At 42.1% G+C, this 18,120-nt stretch overlaps 1 protein-coding gene across 2 annotated transcripts in view; it reads right to left on the reverse strand.

Moving 5' to 3' along the window:
• Sel1l (SEL1L adaptor subunit of SYVN1 ubiquitin ligase) overlaps positions 1-18,120 on the reverse strand; it is a 47,309-nt gene that overhangs the window by 15,103 nt on the left and 14,086 nt on the right. The window contains exons 4-12 of one of the 2 annotated variants that reach the window (XM_059279228.1): positions 14,359-14,376; positions 12,528-12,633; positions 11,607-11,769; positions 7,685-7,738; positions 7,538-7,597; positions 5,859-5,940; positions 5,367-5,521; positions 3,945-4,001; positions 6-74 (exon numbers count right to left, since the gene is read on the reverse strand). In XM_059279228.1, coding sequence (XP_059135211.1) covers positions 6-74; positions 3,945-4,001; positions 5,367-5,521; positions 5,859-5,940; positions 7,538-7,597; positions 7,685-7,738; positions 11,607-11,769; positions 12,528-12,633; positions 14,359-14,376 — 764 coding nt within the window. Of the gene's footprint in view, positions 1-5; positions 75-3,944; positions 4,002-5,366; positions 5,522-5,858; positions 5,941-7,537; positions 7,598-7,684; positions 7,739-11,606; positions 11,770-12,527; positions 12,634-14,208; positions 14,377-18,120 lie in introns of both variants that reach the window. The other variant, XM_059279227.1, reaches the window with a different exon arrangement.

Below are 18,120 nucleotides of genomic sequence, written 5' to 3' on the forward strand. Positions count from 1 at the left end.
AGTACCTTTCCCAGGAAGGCCATAGCATGTGAATTGCCAGCATTTGCTGCTAAGTTGAAGTAGTCAAATGCTCTCTGTAAGAGAAGAATTTATAAAAATACTGAGTTTTTAACAGAGTCTGTTTTAACCAAAACACATATTTCAGAACACCAGGAAAAAAAAGTCTTATTATAATAAAACATCTTTAAAAACAAGACTATCCAGTTATCAGATTTCAAACAGAAATGTATGTATCTAGAAGTTTTTATGACCACAAAGAAATGTCTTGTGTTCCCTAAAGTTCAGGTGAGAGGACATCTTTATTACAGGCAGTGTGCATAAGCTCTAGGCAGCTCAGCTTCATATGTCTACTTTATCACTGGCACCTGGGAGAAAGGACAAAACTAACAGACACTCACAGGGCATGGGGCATATTCTAGAATACAATTTCTTTTTGTATTACGTAGAGAAAAGGTGTTGGCTGTATTTAAAGTCATATAACTAAACTCACTGGTGCTGGAAGACATTCATTACCACCCCTCTCAACTCAACATTACCATGGCTGACTTTTGTTAAGGATCTTCTACCGCTGGTTAGTCCTCACCTTTCTCAACTCAATTCTACCATGGCTCACTTTTGTTAAGATCTTCTACCGCTGGTTAGTCCTCACCCCTGTTCATGATTTAATCTCTTCCTTTTCTAATCTTTCTCATTCAAGTACATTCTCCTAATCTATTATCAAAAAAAAAAAAAAACAAAAACCCAACAAAACAAAAAAATACAAGCTGCATCTTTTCTTCAGAGTTTCAGATTCTCTTCAATGAAGAGACGAGCTACTTCATTCACAGCGCAGCTTCTCCAGTGAATCCTCTCCAGGACACCACTCCACTCTACAAGCTTGAGTGCCTTCCACCAACTACTTCCGAAAGGAAGCTCTTTAAGCTACCTATAACCTTTTCACTGCTGTGGATATCACTATATGTAAATAAACTCTGATTGGCCAATAGCCAGACAGGAAGTATAGGTGGGACTAACAAAGAAGAGAATTGAGGGAACAGGAAGGGAAGGGAGAGACTGCCTGGAGCTGCCGCCAGGACAAGGAAGATATAAAGTACTGGTAAGCCATGAGCCACGTGGCAAAGTAAAGATTAATAGAAATGGGCTAAATATAAGAGTAAGAGCTAGACAATGACAGGCCTGAGCTAATGGCCAAGCAGTTTAAATAATATAAGAGTCTGTGTGTTTATTTTATAAGTGGGCTCTGGGACTGGCGGGACTTGGTGATGGGAGCTGGAGAGAAATTCTCCAGCTACATCTCACAGTGAGTAGAAGTCTCTCCCCTCACTCCACTTCTAAGTGGCATCCGACATAGTCTACCTCACTCTCTGGGAAACACTCCTTAGCTTGGCTTCACATGCACCCTTTCCTGGCTTCCTTAACCCTGTCTGAACCTGCACTATCCACAGTCACCTTTGCTAGTTCTTACTCTATCTTCTATACTTAAAAGTTCTCCAAGGTGCAACTGACAACGCCATTCTCATTTATGTTCTCTAAGCAGCCTTACCTACTCTACGGTTTCACATGTCATCCAGATACTGGAACTTCTAAATTTATACTTCCTAGCACCAAACTAGTCTAATTATGGAACTCATAAAGCATACGTTAAATCCATCTACTAACTGCCTATACCATGGTTCTAGTCCACATTTTATTTTCTCTTGCATGAACCTCTGGAATAGTCTCCTCTTCGATTTCCCTGATTATGGTATTTTGGGATTCTACTAACTCATTCTCCACATGGCAGCAAAAGTCAATGTTCTCAAATCCGATTGTGCTGGCTCTAAGAGTCCCTTGCAGTGCAGAGGTTAAGTTGACAGGAGCGAGCACCACATGTCTCAGAACTACATTATATCCTCTGACGTCAGCACCATGGGCATACCAGCCCTGCTCCCTTCTGCCCCAGGGCCCGTGCACACAGTGTTCCTTTTGTACTGGAATGGCTCAACCTCCAGTGTCAACATGCCACCTTCTTCTCCCTAAAGAAGTCTTCGCTGACAGCTGGTTGCCCCCTTCCCTTACTTATTATATCCCTCGATTCTGCTTTGAAACAGCCATTACAACTTTAAATGCTTGCTATTTGTTGGTGCAGTCATTTAAAAACTAACCAATATTCCAGTGGACTTGAAACTCCAGTAAGGACAATGACCAAAGCTTTCTGTCCAGTACTGTATTCTGAAAACCTGGCAGTGACTGGCACATAGTAGGAATGGAAATGTTTGCTGAATTGATGTAAACACATGCTGGAAAATCCTTTTCTTTCTTTTGTGAGGCTGGTGAAACATCCTCCCGTTGTAGAGCTGCTTTACAGGTAAGCAGCACACAGCACAAGAACATTCGCAGCTCTTGCTATGCAAGAGCTCTGGCCAAGCGACCTCGGAACCCTGCTCTCTCATTACTTGTGGTAAGTAGCAGTGAACCTCAGACACTCTAGTGACCAAGAGACAATGACAGCTGCCACAAGCTGCCCGACTAAAGAAAACCCACAGGCGTTTGGCATAGTCAGTGGTAAGTGTCTTTGTGACAATTTAATTCTTAAAGTTGAAATAACTAGTTAACTCGTAGGACAGCAAAATAAGAGTCCTATGGGTTTGACAAATACTTCTGGACAACTTACTATGTGCTAGGCTCTGCTGGGGGCTGGAATAAAGTGGTAGACAAGGCTGACATGACTGTGCTTTCTTGAACTTAGGTTGGAGCAGAGGAAAAGGTTACATAACCAATTAATTTGCTCTGGACAAGGATCACAAAGAGCACATATTTTTCAGGCATCCTTTGTCGTATGTGACCTTTCTCTGGAGTGGGGATGGGGCTTAAGGGAGACCTTAGAAAATTCTGGGTGCTGTGACATAGCAAGAGGCTGGAGAGGCACAGAGGCTGAATGAGGTCTTGGAGGTCATGGTAAAGCGCAAATCTTGAAGCTACTGGAACCCACAGGGCCAGCACTGACAAGTTTTCGGTGAACCACGCAATCAGGGGCTGTGTTTACAGAAACAGACAGAGACCTAGAACCTGCAGGTGGCAGATGAGTCACACAAGTGACAGGTGTAACAATGGAGAGAAGGGAAGAGATGAGTTATATTTAGGACAGAGAGCAGGTAAAACTTGGTGAGCAGCTATAGATCGCACTGGAATGGTTGCATGCTTCTGATTTCTAATAATTAACATCTTCCTCAGACCTATAATTTTTAAAAGGTATCCCTTTTTTATGGCTTCCTTTGCTCTTTGAAAAAAATTAATTTTTAATTTTGAGTATGTGTGTGTATCTGAGTGTGGTATGTGTACCTGAGTGTGGGTAACTGCAGGGCCCTGAAAAGTATCAGATCCTTTGGAACTGGAGTTACAGGCAGCTCTAAACTGTGGACATGGGTACTGGGAACAGAACTCAGGTTATTTGTAAGAGCAGCAAGAACTCTTCTGAGTCATCTCTCCAGACCCAAAAGGTGTCTAAGACTCACTTCTATTATATACCTAACAAAAAATCAAGATGTGCTTGCATGTTTGGGGCAGTACTAAGAGCTAAGTTTAAGAGTAATAAGATCCGGTGCTGGAGAGATAGCTCAGCAGTTGAGAGCACATGCTGCCTTCTCCCACAGGACCTGAGTACAGTTTTTAGCACCCACACCTGTAACTCCAGCTCCAGGGTATCTAACATCCTTTTTAGGCTGCCGCATTGGCACCTACACACACACACACACACACACACACACACACACACACACACACAAACGATAAAAAGTGAAATCTTTCTGGCCCTTCTGAGGTCTATTCATGCGTTTTATCGGCCATCAGGTAGGTCTTGAGAGTTCACTTGTGACACAGGTTGAAATGAGCCTCATTAGCAAAGACCATCCACACAGCACCATTTTAGGCTACAGTGCAGCAAAGCCGAACAGTAGGGTGGTTACCTGGTGATTCTGTTCTACTCCGCGCCCTCCGTGCAGATGCAGTTGTCCCAGGCCAACCTGAAAAGCAACAAAAACGATGTACACGTGAAAGTGAGCATCTGGCATACAATGAGAATCAGACCAACAGCTGGAAGGAAACAGGCTCCGTTCATCATTCAAAAGACTAGAAATCTAGTCCTTAATCCTGAGTAGTTATTCTCTCTTAGTTATCCTCAAATTTCCAAGAACTAAAAAGGGATGCTTTAAAACAAACAGTGTTCTTCTGAAATCAAGAGCATTTTTCTGTATACACAGGCAGTGTTTGTGAGTGTATGCATGTTTACATGTAAGGGCACAGGTGTGCAGGTGCATGTGTACACAGGTGGAGGCCTGAGCTCGATATCAGGATTCCTCCTCAACTGCTCTCCATCTTATTCTCGGAGGCAGGTTCTCTCAACAACATCACCCTAGCCAGTCAGCTTGCTCTGGGGGTCTTGTGGCTGCTTCCTGAGTGCTAGACCTGTAGGCAGGAACCACACCCACCCGGCATTTGTGTGGGTTCTGGGCATAGGAACTCTGGTCACACACTTGTACAGCAAGTACTTTATCTATGGACTCATCACCCTGGTTCCTAAAAGGTTTTAGATGAATTATGCTGAACTCAGTGAACATGCTCTAAAGGAAATACTAAAGGATGCTCTTCAGCCAACGAAAATAATTATCCAAGAAGCTTAGATATGAAGAAATAAAAACAAAGAAAAGGCAAATCTGTGAATAATTTTAAACTAATATGTGCTGTATAAAAGAAAAATGTGAGGTTCACAACACCATGGAGAATTCAACCATGCTCAGCATATTTTAAGGTCTCTGTGTTGTCCTGGGAACGGTGATGTGCTTATCCACTGGACTAGAGAGGTGGAGCTGTGGGGCTGTTTCTAGGTACCACGAAGAGGGCCCGACTGTCCTGCTCATGAAGGAGGAGAGGCAACGGTAGAAAGCACAAAAAACAAGGCAAGAAAGCAGAGGAAAGGGAGTGCAGAAGAGCAAGACAAAGGGAGCAAGTAACACAACATTTAAACCAAAATACACCCAGTGCGAAAGAAAGACTTTAAAATGGACGGATAGTTGTCTTCTAACTTCCACAGGTAACATTCAGCTCTACTATTCTCTATAGTATTAACTCAAGACTTCCTTCTGTGAGCCTGAAACTATTCTTAGTACTTATTACTTATTTCCATATATCTCAAATAGCTGTGACTGTAATAGGAAAAAAGGTGTTGAGAATGTGGGATGTTCTTTTTCTAAAGGACCCACTGGTGACTCTAGAACAAAGCTAGTAATTACTCAGAGCAAAGACAATGTTACTCACAGATGTGGGTGCTTGGCCCTCCCTCCCGGATTAAGTAGACAATGCAGTAGACATTCCCCGATGCCGACACATACCTGTGCTTGGACGTCACCCTTCTCAGCTAGGAACTGGTAATACTGAATCAAATCTTCTTCCAGCATCCCACTGTTCATCCCTGGGTTTTCCACTTCATCAGGCAGCCGTATTCTCTGGACCACAGAGCCTCCAGTTAGGGAGATATCGCTAGCAACTGATGGAGGGGGACAAATAGGAACGGGAGGTGAAGTCAGAGGAGCAGGTAACAACTGTAGCAAGCAGATGCTGACAGACATGGTGCTAAGGGTACTACTTCTGTAGTAGTCTACAGGTGACAGCATAATAACCCATTAATAAATCAGACTTCCACTACAACATGTTTAAGAACAAAGTGTGAAAGGAATGTCTTTCTTGATAACTAAAGTAGTTAAATGATAAGTACACTTCAGAGAGTCATTTGCAATATTCGAACTACTACAACCAGAACATATATATTTAAAATGAATTGCACTTTATTTCTAGAGGGTGGAAGAGAAAAATAAAACAGGTACCATGATTGGCAACAAGGCGATAATGGGTCAGTGCTGACTCACAACTCTGGAGGACTCCGATGCCGGCCCAGTACCGGTAACCCTGTAAGACACCTTCATGTGAGAAGACAACACCACAGGGTTCTGTGGTGTTCTTGTGCCACATAAAGTCAACTACACTCAGAATACAATTCTGCTGTCCTTCGATCCACAACTTGTACTCCAACAAGCAGTTTATAGCTAAGTACGAGACAAGAATGTTCCTAGAGCAACCAAGGGAGTGCCATGAACTTTACAAATGAAGCATGTACGTAGTCCTCATCAGTTTTCACTCAGAACCAATGTCAGCTTTATTTGGAACATAATCTTAACAAGAATGAGGTAGTCTCACCACTAACAAGTGATTACAGAATAAAGGGGGAGGGTAGCTGATTATAAAGAACACGAAGCAGGAAGGAGCTGTCGGGAATCAGTCTGCACGGACTCAAAACTTCGTAAGCTTTAGCAGTCCTTGGTGCATTACTTAGAGCCACATGTATAGCACGGTCTGATTCTATAGTCATTGTTTAAGAAAGCAGGTAATTTAAACTATGTCATATACATTTGCCACACAAAATTGTTTCATATTTCTTAAAAATTTATCTGAGCCAGGTGTGGTGGTGAAGGCTGGTGGATGTCTGTGAATTTACGACTCTCTATAGAGTTCCAGGCCAGCAAGGGCTACATACAGAGACCCCTGTCTCAGATCTATAGCAACATCCCCAAAAGAAACGTACCTAAAAATACATCTGAAGGTGGTTTTCAGTTACTCTCTGAGATATGTCATCACAGATTAAACAAAGACAACACTGAACTCAGGAGGAGAGACGCTTAGAAAGCCCAGCACCTCTGCTTTCCATTTCCTTCAATTCCTTCAGCGGCTGAGCCCCAGGACAGGGGAGCACTCACGCTCCTGGGCATGACTCGGCTATTCTGCTGGATTCCTATCTGTCCTGCTTATAACTCCCAGCAGTCTACTCTTTAGGCTGTCTCTGTCTACCTACATCTCTAATTTGATCTTGACAATCACTCGGTAGTTGTTTTTGAAATTATCTATGATTTCCCCAGCTGGCTGGAAGACTAGACTGCCCTTGTCTGTCCTGTCAGTAACAAAATCTGGAGAGCCTTCCCAGTGCTGGACTGTTTTCCTACTTTGAGTTTCATGTCCACCCAGTCCAGCCTTTACATTCCTGCAACAAGGAACTTATATTCATTGAAAACATAGTGTCTACCATGTATTAGAGGTCATATGACCTATCCCAAACCGAACACATAAGAAACTTAAGCCCCATAGCCCAAAAAGAAATTGGTGGACAGATTCTGTATCACTAAGCGATGTAAGTGATCAATGCTATCAGCTTATACACAGATACTTGCAAGAGTCCTTTATAGGACAGTTTTGTATAGTGGGTCCTTCATCAGTTTAAATGCAAAATCTCTGACCATTCAATCCAAAAAAATAATTCTGATAAACAATTCCAATTTACATAAATGTTTATCCATGTAGATTCAATGTGTTACAGCCATTAACAAGAATCTGCTGGATGTTTACCTGAGGATTTGGTTGTAAGCAAATCTCAGTCAGAAGGACTGGAAACTGACGGCCACTGCAGACACAGATTTCACCTTTCAATGTAAATTGTCTTAAAGTTCACACTTACCAAAATCATATGGGCTATCAGATTGCCTCCAAGAGCTCCAAAAGTGTAATATACAAGAGCCTGTGAAAAAGCAGATATGTAAATGAACACAGGCCAGTGCTTACTCAATTCCAAATCTAATATACAGTAAGACCTCAAAGACATTACCTTTGCCTGACTTGAGTTAACACCAAGTCCGGAAGCGTACAGAAAGCCAAGAGCCTGAGGGAAAATGGGGAAGAGTAAATAGTCTCGCTTTGGTGAAGACACACAGTTTTACACAGAGAAAAGATCTGAGTACAACTATGCATGATGGTTCAGTTAAAGAGCCAGGGAAATACACTCAGCCTTTTACAAACCACATAGCTAAGTGCAACTCTAAACAAGTCATCAAGTTTAGTCAGAAGGTTAATGGAAAGTTAATAAGGTATTGACCAAAAAAAAATAACCAAAGCTGAACACGCTTAAACATGGTCCTTACTTCATTCTTTTTAGCTACTATGAAGATAAAGTATCTTTTGGGCCATTCTACCAACATATTTCCTTCTCTGTAGGAGGGATGAAAAAGGACAAGAGTATCCCACAATAAGCAATCTCAGGAGTGAAGAGACATCAAGCGGTCGAGGGAGATGGTCGCTTTGCAAACCACGAATTCCTAAGACAGCCACCACCAAACCACGTACTGAGGTGACTCAGCCTTCTCTTCTGTGCATTACCCTGATGACACACAGCTGATAAGGGCAGAGTGGCAGGTCACCCACAGTCCGGCAGCCCTTGCAGTTAGGTGAGACGATGATCCTAGATACGGCTGCAAAGGAGGTCAACTGTTGCCCTGGAGTCACTGTTTGTAGGAAAGCAATCTGGGCAGAAGAGCTCAGTCTAGTCCGGCAGGCAGGACAAGAGTACTGCTCTGGGGGGTTCTGCTTGCTGCCTCAGCTACCATCGACTAGCACAGAGAGAGTGCTTGGTGGGGTATGAATGCAGAGGTGGACGACGCCACAAAAATGCTGCCTTAAAGACATCAGTGCCTCCGAAGAGAATGCACGTGTGTCTACAGGTCATATGACTGAAGCAAGAAGGGAAAAAGCTTCAGAAAGAACAGTTAAGATCGCATCTGTTTACAACTAAAAATGAGACCAAGAAAGAGCAGCAGATTCATTAAATATTCACAGAAAATAATGGGTATGAACCTGTTACCATAAAGCTTCAAGAGGACTGTATCCCACATGCTTCATTCTATTATGGTTGGGGGAAACAGGCATTTTTCTAGGTTGTAGAAATGATAATTTAAGAGGAAAATGTATTTTTGAAAATAATTTCACAAATATGCATGTATTCCAACAACATACTTTTAGGCATAGCTCATATTTTGATTAAACCTGAATTACCAAGCACAATTTAAATAAACAGGATAGTCAACATAAACATGTATGTATGTATGTATGTATGTATGTATGTATGTATGTATGTTATGTGTATGGATGCTTTGCCTGAATGTATGTCTATGTACCATGTGAGTGCAATACTCTTACAGGCCAAGAGAGGGTGTTGGCTTTTCTAGAACAGGAGTTATAGTTGTGAACCACCTGGTGTGTGCTTGGATGAATCCTGGTTTTTCTGGACGAGCAGCCAGTGCTCTTAACAACTGAGTCATCTCTCCAGTCTCCATCACACGGCCTCTTAAACCTAGGTGCCAATCTTTGCATTCTTTATACTATTAATTGATAACATAACCAAGATGTGTCTTCAGTGCATATAGTGCAATGTGGTACTGAAATGCACTTATTATGTAGCCTAGCTGAAAACAGTTGTTTAAATTTATTAACCTTTAGCTGTGGTATTTGGCTTATAGAAATAAAGGTAATAGAAAAATTAATGAATGGATGCTGTCATGATAACAAATGCAGGCAGGACATTATATAGAAAAACTGTATCTACTTTTTTTTTTGTTTTTTTCAAGACAGGGTTTCTCTATGTAGCTTTGCGTCTTTCCTGGATCTCACTCTGTAGACCAGGCTGGCCTTGAACTCACAAAGATCCGCCTGGCTCTGCCTCCTGAGTGCTGGGATTAAAGGCGTGCACCACCACTGCCTGGCTGTATCTACTTCTAATACAGAAACAAACCAATCACCCAACAAACCAATCACCCAACCAACCAATCAGACAAAGAGCCACATTATAAATATCAACTTAAATGTAATGTTGTGATGGACACTTGTTTCAACAAAATCAGGATAAAGAAAAATTTGAGCTCAGTGCTGTAACAATATGTTAGGGGTATATATAGGATGGAAGGGAGGGGAGGGAGGGAGGGAGGAGAGAGAGAGAGAGAGAGAGAGAGAGAGAGAGAGAGAGAGAAAGAAGAGAAGAGAGAAGAGAAGAGAAGAGAAGAGAAGAGAAGAGAAGAGAAGAGAAGAGAAGAGAAGAGAAGAGAAGAGAGAGTAGTGTAGTACTAGGAGATTGGACCCAGGGCCTTGCACATGCTAGGCAAACGCTCTTCTTGGCTATATCCCCAAGTTGGTAAACTACGAATGAGAGAATGAATGAGTAAATAAAGTATCACATGAGCATATGAGTAAATGAATTCCCATCACTTCCTGGGACTCTCTATTGAGCCTTAAATTTGAGTTTGGATGTGGTGACTATCATAAAGTTTCTGCTTGATATTTCCCAATGCTGCATGTGCCCCTCATGGGCATGTGGCTGCCTGGGAGCTGTCATCACCAGGCTGACAGCATCAGGACAGGCTATGCCAGCCCTCTGCAGCCTAGGGAAAAAAATCAGGGTCAAGGCGGAAGTGCTAACGAAAATGCATCATTTTTACACAGCTATAAAGTTAAAAAAAGAAATCTAGATCCGACCACTGTAAGTCAGGAACCCTCAGTTTCTGCATGGAATAAATGTAAGGAACCAGGTTACGGAAGCTAAGTCATCTGATTGGGCCTGGTGCTGTAAGCCTGCAAGCCCATCTTCTCAGGAGGTTGAAGCAGTATCAAGGGTTCCCTGGACTGTAGCATGAGTCCTAAAACATTTTGTTTTACTTTACGAAGATATCAGTAATGGGCTGGAGAGATGGATGGCTTAGCTGTTAGGCGTGCTTGCTGCTGTATCACAGGGACCAGAGTTCAGATCCCAGTACCCATGTGAGGTGGCTCATAACTACCTGTATGTATCTCCAGATCCAAGGGATCTGATGCCATCTCCTGGCCTCCTAGACACCCAACACACACACACACACACACACACACACACACACACACGTGCACACGCTCTAAAACTAACAGACACACAAACAGATTTAAAAAAAAAAAATCAAGGTTAACTGTGGAGAATGATTTCAGATAAAACAGAATTGCTGCTCTATAGAATCACTCATATTTCATATTTCACTCTCTATAGATTTAATACTGCAAAACTACAAAAGAAATTGTGGTAAGATATAGCTATAAAATTATCTTCATTGACCATAATGTTCTTAGATGAAGGAAAATAAGTATCCAAGAAAATAAGTAAAATGGTCTGTCAAAAAATTAGTATTTGGAGATATGTTGTCATCCAGTCCTCTATTGTTGAAAGAAGTGAGGATATAGAGAACAAATTGCTTATTAGAATTAAGTGCTGAGTATTGGAGAGAGAATGGAGAGATGGCTTAGCAATTAAGAGCATGTACTGCTCCTCCAGAGGACCTGAGTTCAACTCAGCATCCATGTCGCTTGGCTCCTGCACTCACATGCACAGACATACACACATCACATTTCATTAAAATAAAGGTTAAAATAAATTTAAAAAGAGGTGGGGGCTGGAGACATGACTCAGTGCTTAAGAGCACTGGCTGCTCTTCCAGAGGACCTGGAATTCATTCTCGAACCCACATGGTGGCTCACAGCCATCTGTAACTCTAGTTCCAGGGGACTGGACATGCTCTCCTGACCTCCTTGAGCACCAGGCACACAAGTGGTGCACAGATACACATGCAGGAAAAACACTCATACACACAAACAACACCTCCCTGCAACAACCCTCCCCTGCCCCCAAGAAAATAAAAACCAAGTGCTGTGGCAGACAGGTTCTCCACTGAAGCTACACTTACAGTTTGTCCTTTGGGAGAACCTTCCTCAGTCAGTTTCTCAAACATCTCTTTCGCTGCTTGGACATTCTGGGTGAGGTAGTCACCAAACAAAAGAGCATAGGACACTCTCTCCAGGGCTTTGGTGTGATTCATGCCTGCTGCCTTTTGAAGATATCGATACGCTCTTTAAACAGAAGCAATCAAACAGAAAGTCAGCTGTGTTTCCAGAACAGCCATTAAAAGATTTTTCATTACTAATGTACCACAATTTTCTTATTTTATAATAAATTCCTACATATTACTCCTACTATATCATGTTATTTATATATGTAGAAAACATCCTGGACAGTTTGATTTAGTTAAGGGGTCAGTTTCTCTTATGTCTAATATCTTGAAATTATCTAATTACACTAACAATGACTGAAAAATCTAATGAGCAGGTTAACAAGATTTGCAATGGAAAATTGTAATAATGTCAGGTAAATATTCAAATAACTCAAAATTTTCTAACTCTATGCATAGACTAACAAAGCCAGCAGGAATCAAACAGACATAAAATGTTAGAATTCTTTTGGAGTATTACATTCTAGGTGAACATTTCAAAGCAATACAAAAAAAAAATTCAACACATTTGGTGACAATTCCTTTTGTTTGTTTTATGTCATTTTTGAATCTGGAATAGTGCATTCATTCTTAGTTCCTAGAACCAACTACAACTTTAATCTACTATTGCCAATTTTCTCATTGATCAGCCTTATGGTCAATAAGTGTAATCTTTTCGTCCTAATGAGTTAAAGTCTGCTCAAACACATTAAGGTTTCCTGCAACAGCACTTAAGAAATCTCATGTGTCTCTGGCCACATGATCTTAAGAAAAAGCATTCAGTGACTGGCCTCAGCGAGGGCCTGTGGAGGGGAAAATGGGGCGGACAGTGCGACCTACTCTCTCTTCTGGCTCTTCCTATTGCTTCCATTCAGTATCTTCATCCCAGACTGATAAATCATCTCTGCTTCCTGCATCTGTCGTCTTTTCGCAGCATCCTCTTCAGCTGACAATAAAATGACACACGCATTAAATGAATTTCAGTTTCTTTTCTTTTTTTCTTTTTTGGTTTTTTGAGACAGGGTTTCTCTGTGTAGCTTTGGAGCCTGTCCTGGAACTTGCTCTGTAGCCCAGGCTGGCCTCGAACTCACAGAGATCCTCCTGGCTCTGCCTCCCGAGTGCTGGGATTAAAGGCGTGCGCCACCACCGCCCGGCGAATTTCATTTTCTAGTACCAAGCTTACTCACTGTTTCAGGTAGGAAAACAAACAGAGAAGGATCTTTCACTATTTCCAAACATGACTCTAAAGACAGCTGAAATGTGTCCTATATTGACAAAGACTTCTAAAATCTACCAAAGTCACTTTCTTTTAGAGACAACAAGACCAGGCTGCTTTTGAGCACATTTTTGTGTTAGTGATGCTGACTTTTTAAAATAGAATTCAACTAAAACTTCACATTCAATGCTAACTTCAGCTAAATAATAACAAAAAGCCACTAGAAAAGAACAGCCAGAAAACACCCATCACATTCAAAGTTCACATGCTGTAGATTTACAAAAGTATTTAATTATCTAATTAAAATCTTGAAACTTGATTCTTATTAAACATAGATCTAATTTAGTGTACGATGTTCAAGTTTGTTTATTTTCTCTCTTCTTTTTCTGAATCAGGGTTTCTTGTACCCCAGACTGGCTTCAAACTCCCTATGTAACCAAGGGTGTCCTTGAACTTTTGATCCAGCTGTTCAGAGTGCTAGGATTAAGGCATGTGCCACCACACCCAGTAAATGTGGCGCTGGGGACCAATCCCAGGGCTTTGTGTACGGCAAGCAAGCACTCTATTAATCAAGCTTCATCTCCAGTCCAGCTCATTATTTTTTCATACTTATTAAAATATAACACTAGAAAAAAATCATAGAACAGTTGTGGGTTTAAAAAAAGCTATTTTGCTACTTTAATGCAACGTTTAAAACAGAATATAGAACTCATCATAAGACAATAAGTGAATTCTTTTTGTAATAAACCTGGCATATTGAACTAGTCATGCTGGCCTGCATCTGGAGATTTGATGCTGTCTTCTAGGGACAATCAGGAGTCTACAGCCACGATATTAGAAATGGTATCTGGTATCCCACTGATATGGCTCCCAAACAGTTTTCCAGCAGAGGGCAGCATTGACCCACAGGGTGGTTAACTCTCCTACACATGTCAAGTGTTACATAAGCATGGCATATTTCACTCAAAGCCTTTAAAGACGCTATTTTTTGGTTTCCTTCTGATCACTATTAACCTTTGCCATCACAGTCAGCTTCCATTATTGATGAACTGTTTTGTATTAATTAGTTCAATAGCCTGCCTCAAGGGTTTATGGAATTACCTATGAATCAATGAGACTTAAGTGTGAAAAGGCTGAGTGGCAGCCTGAAGTAAGTATATTCCATGCTCACAGCTCTCAAGTTGTTAAGGCTGTGACCATGTCACCAACGCTGATCCATGTGGAAAAGGACAGCTAGAACATGCCTTCCAAATGCTGCCCTAGACAGAAAGCAACGGGGCATGCCCTAACTTGAGCAATACGCACTTTCGCAGAAGCCCCACTTCTCATCTGTCTTGTAGTCATAGGTTGTGGCACACCACAGTCTGCCATCTTCCCGCCCGTCTGATGTGCACTCATCATATTCCTTATCCAGGAAAAGGAAAGGGAAGTGGCAGGGCTCCCCGTGCGCCGTACCTTCAATGGCAGTCAAAACTGGAAAAAAAAGAAACATAAGGCTAAATACGATCACCTTTGTGATGCATGGATTCAACAATGTCAAGCTTCAGCTATCAAAATCTGAATGCAAGGAGATACGCTGCAGTATTTGTAATGGGAGACAGAGGAGAGGAAGAGCTGATTTGATAGGAGAAGACTTGAGGTCAAGTTTACTTAGTGAGCCTGGCTAACTACTCACACACATCTAGCTTAGACTTTGAGTTCTTAAGATAAAGCAGCATGGTGTTCAAAGTCTACTAGGAAACTGCCTACAAGCTGTCCTGAGTTTGAGACTAGCCTGGACTACAGAGTCTTAGAAAGTAGAGCAAAGCTAAACAAAACAACAAACCCAACCAAAAAAACTCCCCAAACTCCTGTCTAAGGAGTGAACAAAAACCAAGGCAGACATAAGGGAATCGTCTCTACTGCTAGGACCATTTTCCTTTTTTCTGAATAGAACACAGCAATTTCAACTCTCTAAAGTTATACTGGGATAATGCTTCCCCAGGCAAAATCAATCATTCACATATTCCTCTGGGAAGCACTTTATTAAGTATTAGAGTACAGAATTTTATTAGAGGACTTATTTACTTACTGAGGGTTTTATTAGTAGTCTCACCCTGCTGCCCTGCACTGTAGCTCCTACTAGACTATTTAATATGGCCCCTGTCATGTAAGATAGTAAGTCCAAGAACTGACAGCTGCTATTATTGCTGACGCCCTTCCTCTGAAAGGCTAGAGGTATCCCTCCTTTGTTTTTAGTTTAAACAAAAGACACATCTTAAGAAACTAATTTTAAAAATACTTTCAGTGGGAGAAACAAATGTTTCAAACGGTTGCATCAGGTAGGTGCCACTCATCCTGTAGCTGAAGGGGATGTAAGTTAACCATCCTGCTCAGTCAGCAGCTCCAAGTGTGCCCAGGGCTGTGTGATGAAAGGGGAATCTGACAAGTACAGATGCCATGTGTGACTGGCATGTAAAGGGCATGGACCTATTTTTTTTTTTTTCAATATGGCTCTAACTCACTGGTTCTCAACCTGTGGGTCACAACCCCTTTTGAGGGGGGGTTAAATGACCCTTTCACAGTGGTCGAGTATCAGACATCCTGCATGTCAGATATTTATATTATGGTTCATAACAGTAGAAAAATTAGTTATGAAGTAGCAACAAAAATAATTGTATGGTTGGGGGTCACCACAACATGAAGAAATGTACTAAAGGGCCACAGCATTAGGAAGGTTGAAAACCACTGTTCTAACCTGTTTACCACATTCCTCTTTCTATCTAGTATATGAATAATAAAAATCATAACTTGCTTCTAAAATAAAGGAGTTCTATGATCGTGGAAAGCTAGAATATTTCGGGTCCAATGTCAAGATTATCCTTAGTCCCTACACAACCCTTTCTCATTCACTTATGTCTGACATGACATCCTTTCCACTGTCAGATAAACCTCTGGCATACATAAGCTTAGCATGCATTAGCTTCCACCAACTCAAAAGCTACAAAATGTCATCAGATAACATCTGAACCTTTAATAGATTTCTTCATTTTAACTCTCCTAACCCGATATCCTCATATTACCATCATTTGGTTAAAAAAAAAAATGCATTGATTTGTGGTTTTCTTTTGTGACTATAAAACTTTATGTGGCTGCTTCTACACTGGAATAACAAATGCTTCCAGGCCATGGTCACTCATACCTGGCTCAGAATAAACCTCACTCCCTTCGGAGGGAGAGTAATGTTTTGGGTCAACAGCAACAAAATCTTTTCCATAAAAGTTGGGGGGGCAGCCGGGTCAGTGGTAGCACATGCCTTTAATCCCAGCACCCGGGTGGCAGAGGCAGGCGGATCTCTGTGAGTTCTAGGTCAGCCTTGTCTACAGAGCGAGATCCAGGACAGGCACCCTGTCTTGAAAAACGGAAAAAAAAAAAAAAAAAAAAAAAAAAAGTTGGGGTCTGCTGGAAGCCACTGCCCATGATTCCTTAATCCCCCACTAGGGGATGGGTCCTTTCCTGTCTTCCCCAGAGCAACAAAGAAGCAGAAATACATTTGTATCACCCAGCAACTTGCTTTCTCTGAACTTGTGTGTGCCAGCGGAATAGATCAAGATGTTGGCTATTATACTGAATTATTACTTGTGTATTTTTTATATGACATAAAACAGCTGGACAGTATGCAAATGTAAAGAAAAAAACCCAATCATCTTTGCCTCCCACTTCAAATTCTTTTTCTTCAGTTAATGAGGCTTTGCAGAAATTTTGAGCTTTTCCTTTATATTTGCAAACATGAAAAAAAAATGGCTCCCCTGCCCCACACACGTTCATGTGACTCACTTGTTCGTAAAAATGTGCTTTATGCTCAACACCTGTTTTCCTCTTGGGAGTCTACAGTTTTGACACATGCTAGGCCAAGGCGAATAACTGGCTGGTTCCCAGTCAAAACACCAGACACTAGGTCTCTCCCGAGCTTCCCCGCTGGCAGTGCCTCATGGGCTACCCAGTGTGCTCTGGGTTCGGCAGCTGGAGGTGCCAAGTGAGTCCTAGATAGAAACGGGGCCGGCAGCTGGAGGTGCCAAGTGAGTCCTAGATAGAAACGGGGCCCAGAGAATGTAGGCAAAACTGGTTTTCAGTTCCTTCTCCCCACAGCAAATACCATATGGAGTAAAAATGACTAGACCCCCCAAAACTCTGGCCCAACTGCCAGGAGAAAAGACTCAGCCTCCAGTTCAAATAGCTGAGACACACTGGCTAAATCCACATGAGCACACTGGCTGGCTTTTGTTTCACCTTTTCTATGACTTGCAACATTGTTTAGGTGTTGACAGATTGAGAATTTCTCTTTCCAGTTTTGGCCAAAACTGTAAATAAATTACATTTTGTGTTTATACATTATGTCTGTCTGCCTGTCTCGCCAGTTCATTTTTAGGGGTGTGTGTGTGTGTGTGTGACATGTGCACATGAGCGCAGTGCCTTAGGAGACCAGGAGAAAGCTGGAATTACAAGCAGTTGTGAGCTGCCTGACAAGGAGGCTGGTCAGGCTGTTTGCAAGAGCAGCATCTGGTGGAACTGCCGAGCTAGGCACAGGCTGGGCTCTGGTGATGTGGACACTCCTTGTGTCTAGTTTCCTCTACTTGGCCACATGCACCCTTTCCCTTCACTGACTTTGACTTGAGTCCTTCTGTTGTAGAAGTGCTGGCCACATGTTTGGACTCCTTCTAGCTTGGGTCCCTCGAGTGGGATTTACTAGAACGCCAGGACTCCCTGAAATGTGCCAAAAGTACTGCTAGGGAAGAGGAGGGAAGGGCAGGGCACGACAAGCCAGCTGCACAGGGAGGTGGGTTACAGAGCCATACGAGGTAGCAACTGAGGGTCTGTGTACATGAGAGGAAAGCAACCCGTGGGAGCTGAAAACAAGGGGTTTAACTCTAGGAGAGTTGGCTTGGATCCCCTGGCTGCTATGGCTTTTACTGGCTATAGAAAGGGAAAATTAAGAGTAGCTTAGTTGATATGAATAGTTTTCTTTTTTGATTTGACCTCCGATGGGCCTTAAAATCTCTAGGCTGGACCAAAGATGTTAGAGTTTACATTGTTTTCTCCTCTAAAAGAGTGTATGCATGTGTGTATAGGGTGGGGTATGGGATTAAATCAGGTCCTAGGACTGAAGAAAAATGGCAGATAAGCCAGAGAGGACAAAAGGGCTCCAGGTAATGTTCAGTCTGAGTGCTACCATTGCCG

The sequence above is a fragment of the Peromyscus eremicus genome, chromosome 14 (genome assembly GCF_949786415.1).
Source record: "Peromyscus eremicus chromosome 14, PerEre_H2_v1, whole genome shotgun sequence".
Taxonomy (NCBI): Eukaryota; Metazoa; Chordata; class Mammalia; order Rodentia; family Cricetidae; genus Peromyscus; species Peromyscus eremicus.